The following is an 18,686-nucleotide window of genomic DNA, read 5'->3' on the forward strand; positions in this document are numbered from 1 at the left end:
GTGATTTTTGCTTGCTTTTCTGCAGGGGGATCATGGCATTGTGTCAGGCTAGCTGGACACAAAAGATAATTACAGGTAAAGGAGCTCCCCCACATTAATCTTTTGGCAGGGGCTGGGGTGCAGAGAGGAGCCGCAGCAACACAGAGCAGCTGGAAAAGGGAATCAACAGTAAACAAATTGTTATTCTTGTGCATAAAAACTGCATCACAATGAGCAAACTGTACCAAAAGAATGGGCAGCCCCCACCACCACCTCCTTTAATTCTTGAATTCAGCTCTCAGTCCCACTGAAAGCTGCTCATGAACACACAATAACTATAATTTAGTTGAACGCTAATTAAAATATTGGCCTGGATTAGCACAGAATTTGGCTTAGAAGATCAGATAGTAATTCCTGATGTTCAAATCTTATCTCTCTCTACTCATTAGCACCTACAACCAGCAAAGTCCCTTTAGGAAACAGAGATGAAATAAGCCTGAAAAAGGAGCTGTGCTTTGTATAAGCTAAAAATTGCAAGTTTATAGAAAATAACCGTGGCACCAGCACCATTAGGCAGCTTGTTTAAAGGTCACAGGCAGTTTATAGCAGGGCTTAATTGCCTTAAAAAGAAAACACAGCTAAACACTTGCTTAGTGTAACAGGCAATTTGGAAGGGTTTAATTCAGCTTTTTACAACAAACGGGAACCTAAGTGCTAACAAGGTGTTTGTCAAAATTCTTCCTTTCCTGTCTTCAGCCCGAGTTTTCCAATCTGCTCACAGCGGAATCTGTTTATTCCCTCAGAGGTTCTGCTGAGCCCCCACGGGCCTGGAAGTGAGCAGAGATAAAGTGGAAACTCTCAATTTGATGGGTTTTTTTCGGGGAGGGGAAGAAAACCCAAAATAATGAGGGAATCATAAAATCATGGAATCATGGAATGGTTTGGGTTGGAAGGGACATTAAAGATCAGTCAGTCCTCAAGGGCAGAGACACCTTCCACCACCCCAGGGTGCTCCAAGCCCTGTCCAACCTGACTTTGGGCACTTCCAGGGATGAGGAATCCACAGCTTCTCTGGGCAAGCTGTGCCAGGGCCTCAACACCCTCACAGGGAATAATTCCTTCCTCAGTTATTAAAGACTTTACTAGAAAACTGAATCCTTTCTGGCTGGGAAACCAGTCTATTCTGAATTTGGACAACAGATATGAAAACATGAACGCACAACTGAGAAAGGTTAAAAGAAAACAACGTGGTGGGTCATAATTCGAGATAAAAAAACCAAAAAGTCGTACACAAACACAATCTGACAAAAGGGAAAAAGCTGAGCCCACGCAATAAAAGAGTAAATAAATAAGCAACAACCCAGAAGGTTCCAGCTGCCTTGCTGGTGAATACAAAGCTGACATTTAAAAGGAGAATTGATCTGCTGCTTTTACAAGGGACTCACTTTCACAAGGTACAGGAAAGGAAAATGACTAAAAACCAGCTTAAATCAGAGTAGGCAGAACTAAACAAGCAGGTCACAGAATTCCATTTGCAGGAGATAAGGACTGAGCCTGGAAACCGCTGTGGAACAGCAAAGTCCTCACACTGCAGCTGCTGGGACTTGGCAGTGGGGCAAAGAGAAACAAAACCCACAAACTCTGACCCCTCTCTTCCCTGGGACAGAATTCCTGGAGCAGCCCCTGCATCCCTGGAATGTCCAAGTTGTTCAAGGCTTGGAGCACCCTGGGACAGTGGGAGGTGTCCCTGCCACGGCAGGGGTGGCACTGGATGGACTCTGAGGTCCTTTCCAACCCAAACCTGCGAACCAAAGCGCTGTGAGAGGCAGAACAGCAGCAAGAAACACTCTCAGGTGCCACCCAATTCCTGTGCCACCCAATTTCCTGTGCCGCCCACTGCCTCGACACAGGGGTTGCGACAGATTGAGCAAAAGCCATGGAAAAAGCGACTCGAGAAAAGGGAGGGGAATAAATGAAGCTGAATTGTACCTGGAGAGCAGCGAGAAAACCTTTACTTCGGCAGGGTTTGTTTGTGTTGCCTATTTTTCAACCCATCTCAAAACTCCAAATCACTCCTAAGTTTATTAGCAGTAAAATAAGCAAGGAGCTCCTGAATTTAAGGTTGCAAAATTCCCAGATCTTCAATGGGCAATGAAGGGAATCAGAGAATGGTTGCAATCACAGTGACTCCCAAAAACCCAAAAGCCTGTGAAGCACTTGGAGCCTCCACTGCTGGCAGCACTTAATGAGTAGCTGATTAAACCTGCTTTACACTGCATTTTTATCTTTTAATTCCAACCTTGACACAAGTGTTATCAAGGCTGCATTTCATCTGTAGATCTGCTGCAGTATTTTGGTTGCAAGGTGAATCAGGATGAAGTCGAAAAATGATGGCCTTTGAGGAGGTGGCAAATAATGGGATGTAAGGAAAATTTAAGAAATTCCACAGGCTGGGAATTGTCTGGAACCAAATTGCCACGGCACAGTGCGAGGTGGCATTGAGACAAATCAGTGAACTGGAATCAGTTAAGATGACCCTGAAACTTAAAAAACCACCCTGGTGATCCTAAAGCAGAGAGTCTTCAGGTGAAATGATGGAAAACAGGAAAAGTGCAGAGATCAGTGATGATATTCCTGACTGCCACCGCCTCCTTCTCCCTAAAAAAAAACCAGGAAAAGGAGCAAAAGAACCAAAGACATGAGGATTAACAAGGAGCTGATGGACAGCACTGGGTGCTAACACGATGGACATTCAGGTGAGGGAAGAACTTGCTCCCAATTCTGTTCACCTTTAAAAATCTAGTAAGAATCAACAAGCAAAAAGCAAAGAAAGAATTAGAAATTATGATTACGGTTCCTCTGCAATATTTTGGGAAGAGCTGAACTCACTCCACGGCAAGAAGGGATCTGTGAGCAAACGATGCACAAAAAGGGGGGGAACGGCACAGATGACTGAAGCTGAGAGGGAGAGAGGTTTGGAAAATCACTTTGAAAGATTCTGAGCTACACACACACAAAAAAAAAGTGCTCAGTTTGCAGGAAAACAGCTCATCCTGGGACAAGCAAACTGATCTGAGGGTGGAAGGAGAGAAAAAATAAAAAGGAAAAGAGTTATTTTGTGCAAAGCTGGTCTGAAACACCTTAACACAAAGGACAAACAGCTTTTGTTTTTCTGAAGTGTTCCAATGGCAATGACCAAGCACAGTTTTCCCTCTGCAAACTTTTAAATATTTATAAAATTATGTTCCTCACTTGCTGTCCTTTCCTCCAGCTACAGAAATTTAATTCCTTTGCGTTTGCCTCAGTCACCCATCAATCATTCTCCTTCCCCCTCCACTCACTGCAATTCATCAATGCCTTTCTAGCAAACAAAGTGCTGGAACCAAAAGTGGTGCTCAAGGAGGAGAGGGGCTAAAAACAAAAAGTTTATCCAACTGCTCACTTGGATCTGAACACAAATTCTGCAATTTCTCCACTAGCATGGACAAATGACTTCCCTGAAATGGCAGAATTATGTACTGGCACCACTGAAATTACCCAAGAATTTTTCCTTTCACTTCTCATTTCCATTTTTGTCCCAAATGTTTCAAGTGCTTTAGTAAAAACTGAATTTATTACACCTTTCCACCAGCTTTAAAGCTGCATTTTCAAAGTAATTCCATCAGATTTATCTGGATTATTCTATAGTGTCCCATAACCCTTCAACAATATTTTCATGGTGTTGCTTCAATGTTTTACTGGGGATAAAATTCTTACATCCCAGAGTTTAAAAGAGAATTCCTGGAAATGATTGCTGGAAAAGCGTCCTCGGTATCCCAACCCTGCCCCACCTTCATCACAGCCTGATTTCTTGTTAAATAAACTTTCACCAGCTGAAATGAAGGGTTGTAATTAGTAAAGCCAGGAGCCCCCTGATGATGCCCTGAGGAGGAGCTGGGGTCAGGACAACGAGGCAGCTTTAGGTACTTAAACTCCATGCAAGAGACTGCCCTGATAATGGAAATTACAGCAGGGAAAGAATGAGAGCAAGTCACTGATAACTATGCCCAGGGGAAAAAAAAAGGTGTTTCTAAGGGACAGAAATTCCATGTTCTAATGTGGGTAAAATTAGCCTAAAGTTTATTTAAAAAAAAAAAAAAAGAAAAAAAAAAGGAATAAATGGGAAAAAATTACAGAGAGGTGAAAAGTGATCAAAGAATAAACACCCCCAGTCCTGCTGCATAAAGAACTTACCAGTGTTCTACCAAACTCAACCTGGACAAACCAAATGCCCTCAGATCCTCCTTGTGTGGCCCCTGACCTTCCCCCAGACACACAGAGCCCATGATTTCCATGTTTTGTGAATCACATTCCAATAAACATGGAATCAATAAAATGAACAAAAGCCAAGGTGCCTCTTTCTCTCCTGTCCCTCACCCTAAGAAATCAGCATTTCAGAATTGCCAATCAGTAACAATTAACAGAAACCTCACATGAAATGACATACAACCCTGGAGGCGTCACTTCTCAAAAGGGAATTTCAAATGGAGCCAAAATTTAAGTTTACCTCTAAAAGCATTTCTACGGAATCCCAAACAAACCCAGGTCTTTTCTTTCCACTTTCTTCATTCCAACATATAAAACTCTTCCAGGGCAGCACCTGAATGAATCCCAGCGCTGCACTGAGGAATGCAGAAACCAAATGAAAGTGTTTCTATTGATTTTCCTCGTTCCAGCTGAAAGGCAGGCAGTAAATAAAATGCAGACTGAGAACTGCACTGTTTTTATTTATTTCATTATTCCAGGCTACTTAAGGCGCTGTAAGAACTCTGCTCACTACAAGGCATTTTTAATTGAAAGCTTCTCCTTGAGCCATCCTGAGGAAAGCCACACGTGGCAGCTGCAGTCAAATAGAAATGAAACCTCTCAGCCATACCCAGGGCTACCGAGTTTTCCAGGGAGGTGTTGTCACTCCAAAAGCTTTTCCAGAGGATTAAGGTGGTGGGCACAGAAAAGTGAGGAGCACTGGAGGTTGTGGAGCAGGATAAAGAATCCTGGAATGGTTTGGGTTGAAGGGATCTTAAAGCTCATCCAGTGCCACCCCTGCCAGGGACAGCGACACCTCCCACATTCCAAGAATCCTGGGGCAGCCACAGCTTCTCTGGAATGAAATGTTCAGTATGGGATGAGTCTGAAGAGGGCAATATTTTAAACACAGAGCAAAAAACCAATCTCAGTTCCCGAGAAAATATTTCAATATTTTGACTCCCTCTTCCCACATCCAGGGGGGTTCCCTGTCCTCACTGCTCTCCAGGAAATCCCATTTCTCCTCTATCTCCTTTTCCTGTGCCACCTTCATTTGTTTCCCAGAGAAGCTGTGGCTGCCCCTGGATCCCTGGAATGTCCAAGGCCAGGTTGGATGTGGCTTGGAGCACCCTGGGATAGTGGAAGGTGTCTCTGCCACGGCACTGGATGAGCTTTTGGGTCCCTTCCAACCCAAACAAATCTGAGACTCCATAATTTCTGCACAGCATTTCCATTTATCTATAACCCTTCCACTTCTGCCCCTGTTGTCACTCAGTTGTATTGTAAAGTCCTGCCTTTAAAAAAAAACAAAACCACTTTTTTTGTAAAATGTGCAGTGAGAAAGCTCAAAAAAAAAAAAATCCTGCTGTTACTCCCATCAGAAAGCAGAGCAGGAAACATATATTATTATTTTCCTGACATTAAAAACCTGAAGTTTAAGTCAACACTGGAAAACAAAAGTAGGCACTGGAGCATTCTGGAGAAACAAAAATAGTGACAGCTTTTTATTTCCTGGGTAAAAGACACAGGAGAAGGATGTGCCCACGAGGAAAACACCAGTTCCTCACTCTGTAACCCAGGGATGGGAGATGTGAAGAATAATCAAAGGGCTCCATCCTTACCTCTCCCACTTTCATTCTTCCTAATAAAAAAACCAAAAACCAAAAAACCACAAAACCCCAAAAAAAACCTCAGCTGGAAATAGGAGTGATCCTCCCTCTTATCCCATGGACAGATTTCTGCAGTTTCAGTGTTTATTACCTGCCACAAGGGCAAATCCAGACACGAAACCAAAGTAGCCTAAAAAGATTTTATTTAATTATATGACACGACCTCAAATTACTTTATTCAACAGCATTTCTTCACTGTTTTTAGCATTTCAGCTCTTAAAATTATAGAAACAAATGGCAAATATTAACTTTTCCCTACAAGGATCTCATCGGTCAACAGTGGAATCACAAGAATTAAAGTAACAGCACAGATCCCCACGATCTTGAGCTAATTAATTTATTAATTCCTATGCAGAGGATAATCAATGCACAGCCCAGTGCTGGGGAGACTGGACATGAAACTGTTTCCTCCAAGGGTGACTCTCCTGTCCTGGCCACTGCTGCTGATCTCTGCTCTGGTTTCTGGTGGTGTGGAGCACTCCCAAAAACATCTCCTCTGGAAGAACTTGGGTTCCTCATTCCAGCAGCCAAGCTCAGGCTTCCAGGGAAGTGACATCAATCTGTCCCTGGCCCCTGCTCTGCTCCCTCTCTCCAGGCTGGTCTCAGGAAGCTCCTCCTGGGTCAGAATTTCCCCTCAACAGCAGATGGCAGAATTACGGAATTGTTTCGATTGGAAAAGAGCTCTCAGATCATCAAGTCCAACCATTCCCAGCACTGCCAAAGCGCTGGCCCAAGTCCCCAAGTGCCACATGCACACGGATTTTAAATCCCTCCAGGGATGGGTGATGCCTTGAGTTTTGGCTTTCATGTTTTTCAGGTTCTGTGCTGCCTGGGGGTGTAGATCTGAGCCTCATGTTAGGTGCTGGTGAGCTCTTTTCACAGAGCAGGGAGACAAAACAAATCCTTTTCCTGCTGGACACCAAGGACAACTTTCAGGCCCAAAAGCACAAACAACGGTGGAGTGAAGGGAGGAGCAAGAAGGATGAGACCTCACACCCTGAAGATGTACCTGGACAATTAAACCTCAAAATGCAAATGGACCAAAACTTATAAAAGTGTGAGACCTCGTGACTGTTTATCCATTTTGTGACCATTTTGGGTCCACCTTGGGTGTAGCTCTGGCCAGGCTCTTGTCCTGCCCAAGGTGTATCCTAAAGGTCTTCTAAGAAATACCTACTTTATTCTCAGCTTTGTCCCAGGTCAGCCTTCCCTTGGCATCATGGGGACTCCACTACCACTTCCTTTTCTATGAGAAATTTTCCCCAATATCCAACCTGACCCTCCCCTGGTGCCGCCTGGGGCCATTTCCTCCTCCTGTCCCTGTTCCTGGGAGCAGAGCCCGGCCCTCCCTGGCTGCCGCCTCGTCAGGGAGTCGTGCAGAGCCAGGAGGTCCCCCCAGAACCCTTTTCTTGTTTCACATTAAACAAAAACCAGCCACAAATGGCTGCACGTGCACTCAAGTGCCCCATAAAAGTGAATATTGCTGTCAGTAATTCAGCGTGTGAAAAAAACCAGCTCCATTTCAGCCAAATGTACAGACCCACTCTATAAAATTGGCACATAAAGAAATGGAAAATACCTAAAATGCATTCCAGCTCAAACAGGCATTTTATCTGTTCCAGACATTCCCAAATCCTCCAAAGCTTCACAATTCAAAGGATGCTGGAAATGGGTTCTTTTAGACACCCTGTAATGTGCAATTATAGGACAGCAAATGTGATCCTTCCTGCCTGTGCTCCTGGAATTATCAAGATGCTGGAGGAACACACAACAGCAACACCTGATATTTGTGCGCTGCTCTGGCTGGGTACAGAATCAGAAAGGGAAAAAAAAAAAAAGCTGTCACTTAAAAAAAAAATTAACTTCATACAAATGTAAGCTGTCACCAAAGTACCTCTGCATTGTGTTTATCCGACTGGGAAAAGCTGCCAGTCTTTTATTAACAATCCTTGCCTGCATTACTCAGTCACTGCACATTAGAACCAGCAGCTGGAGAGTTTTGAGTGATAATGAAACCTGTAACAAGCCATCCTCAGCCGTCTTTTCCAAACAATAAGGGAATTAAAATTTCAATTTAAATGCAGAGGTTTGAAACACGCTTCAGTGGCAAAATTACTTCAATTAATGTGAGCGGAATACAAAGAGCGGGCTGCAGGGATGGGATGCAGCAGGCTGGAATGATGCCTTTGGAAGGATTGCATCCAGCCAGCACAGGGCTGCAAAGGTCTAATTGTGACTGGATGGATCACAAGGCTACAGGAAGAGCATTAATCAGGGGCTGCAGTTGCAGGGTGAGGGCTACAAACTCTTTGTCAGATCACTTTGGGCCCTTCCTGAGCCATGAGCAGCTGCTTACCTTGAGGAATGAAAGCGAAGGACGGGCAGATCTATGGACACTGCGCCTCCCTGACAGATCAGTAATGATTTTACATAATGTCCCTATCATATCAAAGGAGAAGGGAATTATCCCACAGCCAGTGAGTGATTACAACATCACGGCCTCGCAGAGCTGTGTTAACACAAGATGGCAAAAGCCAATGAGCCTGCAGTGATTTTTGGCCAGGGAAAAAGCTGCAAGTGCAGGTGAATTACTGTTTCTTTATACAGGCACATTTGTCTTCAAATGAGAATTGCAAGTGGCTGAAATTGAGTGTTCAATTTCCACTTGAGGTCTCTCTGCATTCCTTGATGTATATTCAAAAAAGCCCATGAAGGAACAGCTGCTTTTTTTTTATATCATTATTATTTGATTTATTAGAAAATATTTGCTAGGCTGAAAACAAAACCCAACCAAACACAGAGCAGCAGAAATGCTGCAGAAGTCTATAAATCAGAGAGATCTAATGCTGTCTCTCCCTCATAGCCACAGGCAACTTTACCCAAGCACACGTATTTATATATACATAAGTGTTTATATTTGAAATAAACATACACAAAATGCTGCAAACCAGTAAGAGATCAAATACCCAGGTCGATAACCATTTCTAAAAACATAATGTATGAGAAATCTTAAGCAAGGTTATTTTTCTTCTTCCACTTCCTAACACAGATTTTCGAATAGGAAATAGATGACTTGTCTGGAATTTCAGAAAGATATATTTTTTAAATTCAAAAAGGAACTCACAAGATAATAAACAAAACAAAAACAAAACAAAAAAACAAACAAACAACCCCCCCACACACACAACCCCCCCCAAAAAAAACCAAAACAAAAACCACACAAAAACACACAACAACAACAAAACCCCAAGAAACCCAACAAAACCCCACACCCAACCCCCCCCCAAAACCCCACAAAATAAAAACAAAAACAAACCCCAAACCAGGCAAACTGGTGAAAAAAGCACCAACATTTCAACTCATACTGATGGCAACTCTGAGTATAACATTTTGGTACCTGCACTGAACACCCTTAATTTACACCTCCTTTTTTACAGCTGACAACTGAAAATATCAGGCAAACACTACACATGGATTCTCCCATTTCTGGAGCTGTCCAAGGCCAGGTTGGACAGGGCTTGGAGCGCCCTGGGAGATGTCCCTGCCCATGGCACTGGATGAGATTTCAGGTCCCTTCCAACCCAAACCATTCCAAGATTCTGTGACTGCACAGGAGAAGAGGAGGAACAGAGAAATAAAAGGAAGGTGATGGCAGAGTGACACCAGACACGAGGATGTGACAGAAACAACAAAAACCAGGTGGGTTCCACAGGCATGGGAGTGGCGTCCAGCTGTGGGAAATCCAGCAGAGGGAACAAGGTAAGTTTTACAAATAAAATCATGTTTAAGTTAAAATAAGATAAAGCAAAAAAAAAAAAAAGCAGGAAATTAAAGTTCAGAGTGAATTTCCAGCTCTTTCTCCTGTTGGGTAATGACTTAATACAAAGAAATGAAGAGGCACAGCTAAGACAGACGACAAAGGACAGTAAAGTGGAAAAAACCAACAAAATAAGACAATGAAAAGATGGCCTTAAAGGCACTGTCTGGCAAAGGGGAGTAAGAAATGGGGTGGCACTTTTGCCTCCACTTTTTAACCACAGAGTGGCTCAGGATGGAAAGGACCTGTGGATAATATCAAATCCACTTCCCTGCCCAAGCATGGGCACCTAGAGCCATGTCCAGGCTGGATTTGGAAATTTTCCACAGAGGGAGACTCCAAAACCTCTCTGGGTCTATAGAGATTGAATTTGTTCAAGTGTTCAAACAACCCTACAGTAAAAAAGGGCTGGGTTAGGATCAAACTATTCCTCGTGTTTCAGACCGTGCCCATTCCTCCTCTCCCACCCCAGGGCATCATTAAGGAGAGTGTGGCTCTGCTTTCTTTGCACCCTCCCATGAAACAATAACAATCACCAAAAACACCTCCCTGAGGATTCTCTCAGCCTCTCTCCATGGGTGAGATGCTCCTCAACCATCCCCGTCATCCCCACTGGGCTGGACCCAGTAACTCCATCTGTCTTTACTGGAGAGCCCAGAACTGGACTGAGAACTCCACATGTCAGGACTGAGAAGAGAAAAATCACCTCTCTTGTTTTTAATTCCTAGGAGACAGTTCCAGGAAAGGAAGGACTGGAGCCTGGTGAGGAGATGTGCTTGTTAAGTTCAAAAAAAGAAAGATTGTTATTAGAGAAGTCCAGGAAACTTCTAACTCCTGCACAAGGCTGGAACTGAAAGGCAAGCTTATAAAAGAGATGGAACTGAAGAGAAAAAAAAACACTTGAAGGAAGAGAGAAAAAGAGATTAAACAAGAGCTCTGGGAAAAGAATCACAGAGTCACGAAACCAATTAGGTTAGAAAAGATGTCTGAGGTCATCAAGTCCAACCTATGGCCAATCCCCACCAATTCCAGACATCCCTTGGACACCTCCAGGGGTGGGGACTCCAAACTTCCCTGGGCAGTTCATTCCCACCTCTGATCACCCTTTGTGTGAAGAAATTCCTCTTCATGCCCAGCCTAAACCTGAAGAATTTGTCCCCTCATCCAGACAATGAGGAAAACCCACCTAAAGTGTGCAAGAATCTGTCCTCTGAATAATGACCAAATTGTGAGTGCATTCTGGGGATGGAAGAGGAGGGACACAGGACAGTTTCTTCTCCAGGGGAAAGGGGAAAGGGGAAAGGGGAAAGGGGAAAGGGGAAAGGGGAAAGGGGAAAGGGGAAAGGGGAAAGGGGAAAGGGGAAAGGGGAAAGGGGAAAGGGGAAAGGGGAAAGGGGAAAGGGGAGGAGGTACCAGCATGTCCGTGGCATTGAGATAGCGCTTGCTGGCCATGCACTGCTCCAGCTTCTGAGGGACCTGCTTGATGTTCTCAATCTCATCCAGGAGGTTCAGGACGTGCTTGTGCTCGATGCCCTCGATCCACAGCTTGCGCAGCTCGTCCCGTTTGCAGTGCAGCAGCATCTTGCAGGACAGCAGGTTCTCCTTCACCTGCAGCAGCACAGCAAGGGTTAATGACATCTGTCCCTGCAACTGAGAGCAGCCCTGCCCCACGTTTGCTTTATTAGGAATTCCAAAAGTGTCACCAGGCTAAAAGCAAATTTGGTTTCCTTCACGCTGCCTTGGCTCAGGGGAACTTTACAGACCCTAAAACCTGAACTTCTCTCATAGTGAAATGTTCTTTAATGCAAGTTTTATGCCTCTAGTGAGAATTTAACTGAAGTACCCCAATGCAATTAAGCACCAGATCCTCTTAACCACAACCAAGGCCATTTCCCAAAAACCAATTCAGTATTTTGGCAAATAGCAAGAATCCAATTTTCTGTGGAAGCAAATCAGCCACCACTCATTTTCCTGCTGCAAACATTTTCCATCTGCCTATTAAATCTTTTGGCAGGCTCCTCCTTTCTTCAAGTTTGGTGTTATTCCTCTGAAACAAGACCAGCTAAGAGTAAAACCATTTTCCCAATAACTTGAGCATTACCATTTTTTTTGGAAGATTTAATCAGAACATTTATGACTTCAAATCAGTATTTCCATTATTTATCAAGCCATTACAAACCTGCTGCCACGCTGTTTGGTTCTGAGCCTCATGCCATCTTCCAAGTGGCAAAATCTCTAATTTTTTTCCCTTCAGGCAACACCAAGAGTTTTTCTTCTCCAGTCTCTCAACTCACAGCATTCCCTGCTTTCAGATTCTCCCTGGTAAGGTCAATGTAACCTAGCTTTTGCTGCATAATGCAAATCAACAATCCAGACAAAAATGTGGAAGCAATTAGCAACACAGCTTCACACATTGCCTTCACACCACTCTTGTTTGGTGATAAGCTATGAATACTTGGGGCCCAACCTTATCTCAGGCTGAACTCTCACTGAATTACACATGAAGAGAGACACTCCGAAGGAGCCCTTCAATTTATTTTTAAATAATGAGCCTTTAAAGCACTCGACAAATCCCACTTCACCTGCACTTTCTCCTACCTTCTTCACCTGAAGGCAGTTTAAAAAAAAAAAAAAAAAGATACGTGAAAAACAGATCAGTGGAGCAAAACTGGACACTGGTAAATAACAACAGCTCCGTAAAACAGCCTCTGTCCAGAAGCAGGAGAGTTTGAGATATTTCAATACTGCACTCCAAAATGTCCTTCTGAAAAGAGAAGCACAGAAAAATCCTCAGCCAGCAACAACAAAAAAATCTTATCTAAGAGTGTCCTGAAAAGCAGAGGCTAACTAAAACACACACTGAGATCTTTTCACATCTAATTGGAAATGTTTCACTGACCTGGCACAGCTTCATCAGTGGACTGCAGCGAAAATCAGGTCAGCAAAACAACCATGGGGCCAGAAGGAATCTCACCAGACATTCCTGCTCCTGTCCTTGGAAGAAAGATCATCAACTCCATCCACATCTGGGAGCAGGGCAAGGGATGAACAGCAGACCTTTAAAAAAACCCCGTCCCCTTGGGAGCCCAAATTGGTTCTGCTTCATAATTCAGTTTTACAGAGGCAACACTGCTGTAGCTAAAACTCAAAACTCCAAACTAAACCTTTCCCACCAGGAATTCACACAAGAATTGACTACAAAAGGCAGATCCACAGAAGGATCTGGAGTATCTGTCACTTGTGCAATTCCCACCTTGCACAGAGGGGAACAAGAAGAGCAAGCCAGGGAGTGTAACACAGATTGATGACAAACCAGATCTGAGCCCTCCTGTGAGATTAGGTCAAAACCACTTCAATACATATTGACCAAAACTAATAAGCAAACTTAAATATCAAAAGGTCCCTCACCCTCACAGTCATTCTTCTAGGTGGGACCCAAAGGTCACAGCACTCTCTGCTTGTGTTGACCTCTGCAAAGCTTTGCACACTGTGTGAAACCAGGCCACTGCCTACAGTTGATTTCAAATTTAGTGGAATTGATCTCTGCTTTCAGAGTGCTGAGCTTTGTCCATAAATCCTGGACTGAACTCTTACCCTTGGAAAGAAGCAGAACGCTCTCATTTTCTTTGAAAATGTTAACTGAATTTTCAAATCCAGAAGGGTCAGTATGTAACCCCACAAGGGTGAAAAATCTGCTGCTCCTAAAGCACTGCTGGGAAAGGTTTTAAGCTGAGACTTCCACAGAGCCAGGAAATAAAAAAATGAAATAAGAAAAATCTGGTGCCTGGTTTGCAAAGTTTAGGTACAGCAAACTGCACAGGAAGTGCAAGATGGGAGCCCAAAGAACTCATCTGCTGCTGCAGGGACAGAGCAGCTCAAACAAGTCCCCAGCCACAAGTGCCAGAGTTATTTACTGGCACCATACCCAAGTCTGAGCACTCAAAAGGAAGAAAGGTTCAGGGGCACAGAGTTCATGGGCGTTCACACAACACAGCTGAGCTTGGAAACAGCATCAAAATTCATATTCTGTGAGCAAAAAGCGAGCTGATGAATCACCCAGACTATTCAGGAGGTGGCTGGAGGCCAAGATAGCAAAACATGAAAAGATGAGATGGAAAGGTGTGAGCTCAGCAGCCCTGGAGACTTCAAAAACCTGTGAGCAACATGCCCAGACAATAAATGAACAGGGGCACTGCAAAGCTTTGTGCTTCACATCCACCTCTCAGTTTGACTTTTAAAAACTTCAGTTCTCAGTGGGATCCTACAGAAAATGTTGCCATAAGACACAGCTTGGAACAACGGCAGGACTGGCTGGTCCTGCAGTGACACAGTCACTGGTATTTAGGCCTAGCTTAGAATCAGAATCATGCCAAGATGTGGGGTTGAAGGGAACTTAAAAATCATCTTGTTCCGCTCCCTGCCATGGGCAGGGACACCTCCCACTGTCCCAGGCTGCTCCAAGCCCCAGTGTTTAACCTGGCCTTGGACACTTCCAGGGATCCAGGAACAGCCACAGCTGCTCTGGCAATTCCAGCCCAGGCAGGAATTCCTTCCCAAGATCCCATCCAGCCCTGCCCTCTGGCAGTGGAAGCCATTCCCTGTGTCCTGTCCCTCCAGGCCCTGTCCCCAGCCCCTCTGCAGCTCTCCTGAAGCCCCTTCAGGCCCTGGAATGTTCTAGAAGCTTTCCCTGGAGCCTTCTCCTCTCCAGATGAGCACCCCCAGCTCTTCCAGCCTGGCTCCAGAGCAGAGGGGCTCCAGCCCTGGGAGCAGCTCCATGGATTCCTCTGGAACCTGTTCCAACAGGGTTGGACACAGTACTCCAAGTGGAGATTTAGCAGGAATTTAGTGGCACCAGCACCTTCTCAACTCAATTTCCATTCCATTCAAAATGATGACGAGAAGCCGGACAAACAGAGGGAGATAAAAAAGCTCAAAAACGGGAGCTCGGAGCTCCCATCACCGGCGCTTACTGGCAGCAGCAAAACCACCATGAAAACAACATCAGCCAGGAGAAAAGGAGATGTGGAGCTGGAGCACAGCCCGCGGAGCTGCCACCAGCACAGAACCACTCGGGGCTGGCCGTCACCTGCTTGATCTTGTTGCGGGAGTTGGTGATGCGCTCGGTGATGCTCTGGTAGGTGCGGATGGCCGTGGTCAGCTCCGTGTAGTGCTGCACGATCAGCTCGTCCAGGTCGCGGTCGCACTTCTCGTACGCCTCCTCCAGCCGCCCCTTCTCGTTCTCCCGGTCCTCCACGTCATCGCTGGTGGATAAAGTCCTGAGGGCACACCAAGGGGGCAGTAAGTTATTGGGGGGTTATTGCAGCGGGGTTGGGGTGGGGAATGGATTTGGAGACAATTTTTAAAGCTTGACAGGAAGTTTGTGTAGCAGGCATGTGAGGCTGAAGGTCGTGAGTTCGATCCTCATGTGGGGCACCATTAAATGTGGCTTTTTTATCTTCTTTCCTGTTGGAGTCGGGATTAAACGCGCGAGAAATGGATTTAGTGTTCAGACTCAGATTTACTAATTCTTACCTGTTACAGTCTCACAAGCTGTGAGTTCTGGCTACCAAAGTAGAAAATGGCTCCATCTCTCTCTCTCTCTCTCTACAAGGCCTTTTAAGAACAAGCTGTCCAATTAAGAAATTACACCTGAATTATTTTTACTTTTAACCCAACAACCAATGACCTGCGGTCCACAATGCGGATTTTTCTATCCAATTACAAAATCCCACCCAGACCCATGAAGAAGGTTAAAGAAGAAGAACTCAGCCTCTGCCCTAAATCCTTCACCTTGCTTTTTATATATATTAGTATATAATAAAACCTTAAACTCTAAGTTTTCCACCCTGTGATATCACACACTTTTAGTCAAACTCCACACCCACAATCCCAGTGCTATCACTCAATTTTAGAAGCCTTTTCCAAGGCCCCAGGTCAATGCAGTGTTTGCTTGGGGGGTCAGTGGTTGTCAGCACAGAAAGTCTAAAATTTTCAGCTCCCAGGGTTCCAACATGCAAACTTTGAGATGAAAAATGCTGACTTAGAAAGGCCATGGAATAGGATGGACATTGGTGAGAGAAAAATGGAACTGGAAACAAGTTTCAAAGGATGGCCTTGCAAATAGACTAGATACTTTGGAGAAACAGAACTATGAAAGATGCATTGTAGTAAAACCCATGAGGGGCAATTTAGGTGATCGGCTTTGAGGCATTAACAGCATTGTGTGGCAAAAGCTGACAGGCCAAAAATGCTTCTAATGTGTTGTAATTAGGAAATAGTTTGGCTTCTGATTGTGATGGCGTGAATTGTAGCATCTGTACTGTCCCTTCACATGAGACTGAAAATGGAATAAAAGTTTTTAAAACACCTCTCAGTTGTCCCATCCCTGGGTCAGGAAAAGGTACAATCCGACAGGCTGGTGCTCAGTAGAGATCAATGCACTGTGAGAAAATAAAACCCATCAATACTGTGGTTTATTGCTCTGCCAGTTTTCAAACCCTTCAGAGCTTTTTTTTTCACCCCCTTTTCAGGGAAAGTGTGATTGGTTATCACACTGCCAGACAGTCATTAATACAGGCACGATAGAACATCTGAAATATTTCTTGATTTATTATTTATGAAGAGCTATAAGGAAAAAAATCCTAACTTTAGCCTTGGGAATCAGTGCAACTTGTGCAGCGTTGTGGTTCCTGTAACTGGCCAAAGGTAAGGCATGTCACAGGGACACAGAGAAATCCATGATAAATCTATCCAGATCTTCCAACAGTTTTCAAACATATACCAGTACAACAAGAAGAGGCCCCATGACCTTATTTCACCTTCTCAATTATTTTAACCTCTAACATTGTGTAGTAAGATTTTTTGTATATTTTTTTTTAATCGAAATCAATTAAGTCTGAGATTTTTTGCAACAAAACTGCTGAAAAACTTTGTGAAACTGGACACAGCTCAAAGCTTCTTGATGTCACTCCAAATTTCTGTTCAAGAATCAATACAATCTTCTCCCTTTGAGAGGATAAAAATCCCAGAAAGAGCAGCAGGAACCTTCTCCTGATATACAACCTCAACCTCTCCTTACAGTCCCACGTAGCTTTAATGTCCCTGCACATAACTGAAATAAAGTCCCTCAGGACTGTCCCTGTCACAGAAATCAGAGCTGCCCCTCCTGAAGAAGCTGCAGCCCCCCCACGAGTCTCCCCTCAGAGCAGCTTCTTCCAAAGCATAAAATTCACTGCAGCATTTCAAGTTCCATGCTGCAGAAATAGGAATCCTTTCTCTTGCTATTACATTAATGTTCTACTCCCAGATCTTTTTAGTTGTGCCTTAAATCAGCTTTTCACAAACAAGAAGTTGGGTTTTTTTAAAATTATATTTTAGTCAAAGCTTTTTTAAAAGGCTCTGAAAAGTAAGAACACTAGACAAGGTTGCTCAGGGCCCAGAAAATGTAAATTTTAGTGAAGCCCATGGCGGGGAGGTTGAACCCAGACCATCTTTGAGTCCCTTCCAATCCAAACAATTCCGGACTCAAAAATCACACGCAAGGCTGGCAGAAAGTCATCCGCTGTTAAGAGCTCTTGCAGATAAATCAATTTTCTTTGTGAAGAAATGCTTAGTTCTGCAGGAAGAATGTCCTTCAGCATGGCTACACTGGACACAAGGAATATCCTCCTCAGGAATTGACATTTTGTTTGGGTTTGGAGCTGCACAGGATTGCCTGTCCCAGCAGTTAATGAAAACATCCATCCTCCCTGACCTGCAGCGCACATCGCAGGAGAATCCTGGATGGAGACAGACAAAGGAGCAGCAGAACCAAATTGGCCCAGAGCACAGACTAGGCAAGTTCGTAGCTTTAATCAAACAAAATTCAATTTCACAATTCCGGATTTGCCAAAGAATCCATCTGCAGTGCCAGCAGTTGGTTACAAAAAGCTGAAGATCTCTCTCCAAAGCTAAGTCTGCATTGCTCATGTCAGAGGATGCCACGAGGATTCCACTGCTCCAGCAAACTCCCATCCAAGTCAGGCATCCTAAAAAATCCCAGATATTTTTAAAGCAGTCCTTGCATTTGAATTTAGCTTGTCCTGTCTATAGGAAGAATTCATTTTGCTAAACACACCTGACATCTGCCCAGCAAAGCAGTTCCTGACCTCAGAAACCCCAAGAGTGGCAGAAGGACAAAGCCAGGACAGCTGGAAATCAGAAATCTTGGAGATCCCATCAGATTGTTCCAATTGAGACCATACGACCAAGCACAGTTCTGGTCTCCTCTCACCCTTGAAAGAGGAACTAAACCAAGAGGAACAAAAGTTTCAGGCTCAGTCAATTGCCACATTCCAGGATTTCCAGCTGGCTCTACTGGATGCAGAATAAACACCTGTATTGAGAACATCCTGCTTTTCTTTATTACCTGGTTTGGGAAAATACTGTGGGAATGATCACCACTAAAAATACCACACTCATATTTGGTCAGAAAACTTGTATTTATTTACAGTCCTTTAATCTGTTCTGGTTCAAAACATCACAGAATAATTAAGGTTGGAAAAGACCTCTGAGGTCCTGGAGTTCGACCACTAACCCAGCACTGCCAAGGCCACCACTAAATAATGTTCCCAGGCATCACATCCTACACCAAAAAGGATAAAAAATTCCACACAACAACAAATTTTCCCCAACAGGTTTTTTTCTTAGCCCTCCACTCCACTGACTTTTCCTTCATCACCCGTAGATTATTTCCTTACAGACAGGGTAAGAATCTAAATCGAAACCCAAGACCCAAATGGAAAAAAGCAACAGAGATTTTTTTTTTTTTTTCTTGCATTTTACTGAAAAAACCCAGTAAGTTTTAGAAATCTAAGTTTTTGGGTTTAGGATCCGGTTATTTCCAGTGATAACGAGTCTGGATTAATCACTTGGAATGTGAAACTTTGCGGACCTGA

The 18,686-nt window shown here is 44.0% G+C and overlaps 1 protein-coding gene across 1 annotated transcript in view; it reads right to left on the minus strand.

Moving 5' to 3' along the window:
- EXOC4 (exocyst complex component 4) overlaps window positions 1-18,686 on the minus strand; it is a 287,194-nt gene that overhangs the window by 254,338 nt on the left and 14,170 nt on the right. Inside the window, exons 2-3 of the mRNA XM_040062894.2 lie at window positions 14,837-15,026; window positions 11,164-11,358 (exon numbers count right to left, since the gene is read on the minus strand). Coding sequence (XP_039918828.1) covers window positions 11,164-11,358; window positions 14,837-15,026 — 385 coding nt within the window. The remainder of the gene's footprint in view (window positions 1-11,163; window positions 11,359-14,836; window positions 15,027-18,686) is intronic.

Source organism: Hirundo rustica, chromosome 4 (genome assembly GCF_015227805.2).
Source record: "Hirundo rustica isolate bHirRus1 chromosome 4, bHirRus1.pri.v3, whole genome shotgun sequence".
NCBI classification, from domain to species: Eukaryota; Metazoa; Chordata; class Aves; order Passeriformes; family Hirundinidae; genus Hirundo; species Hirundo rustica.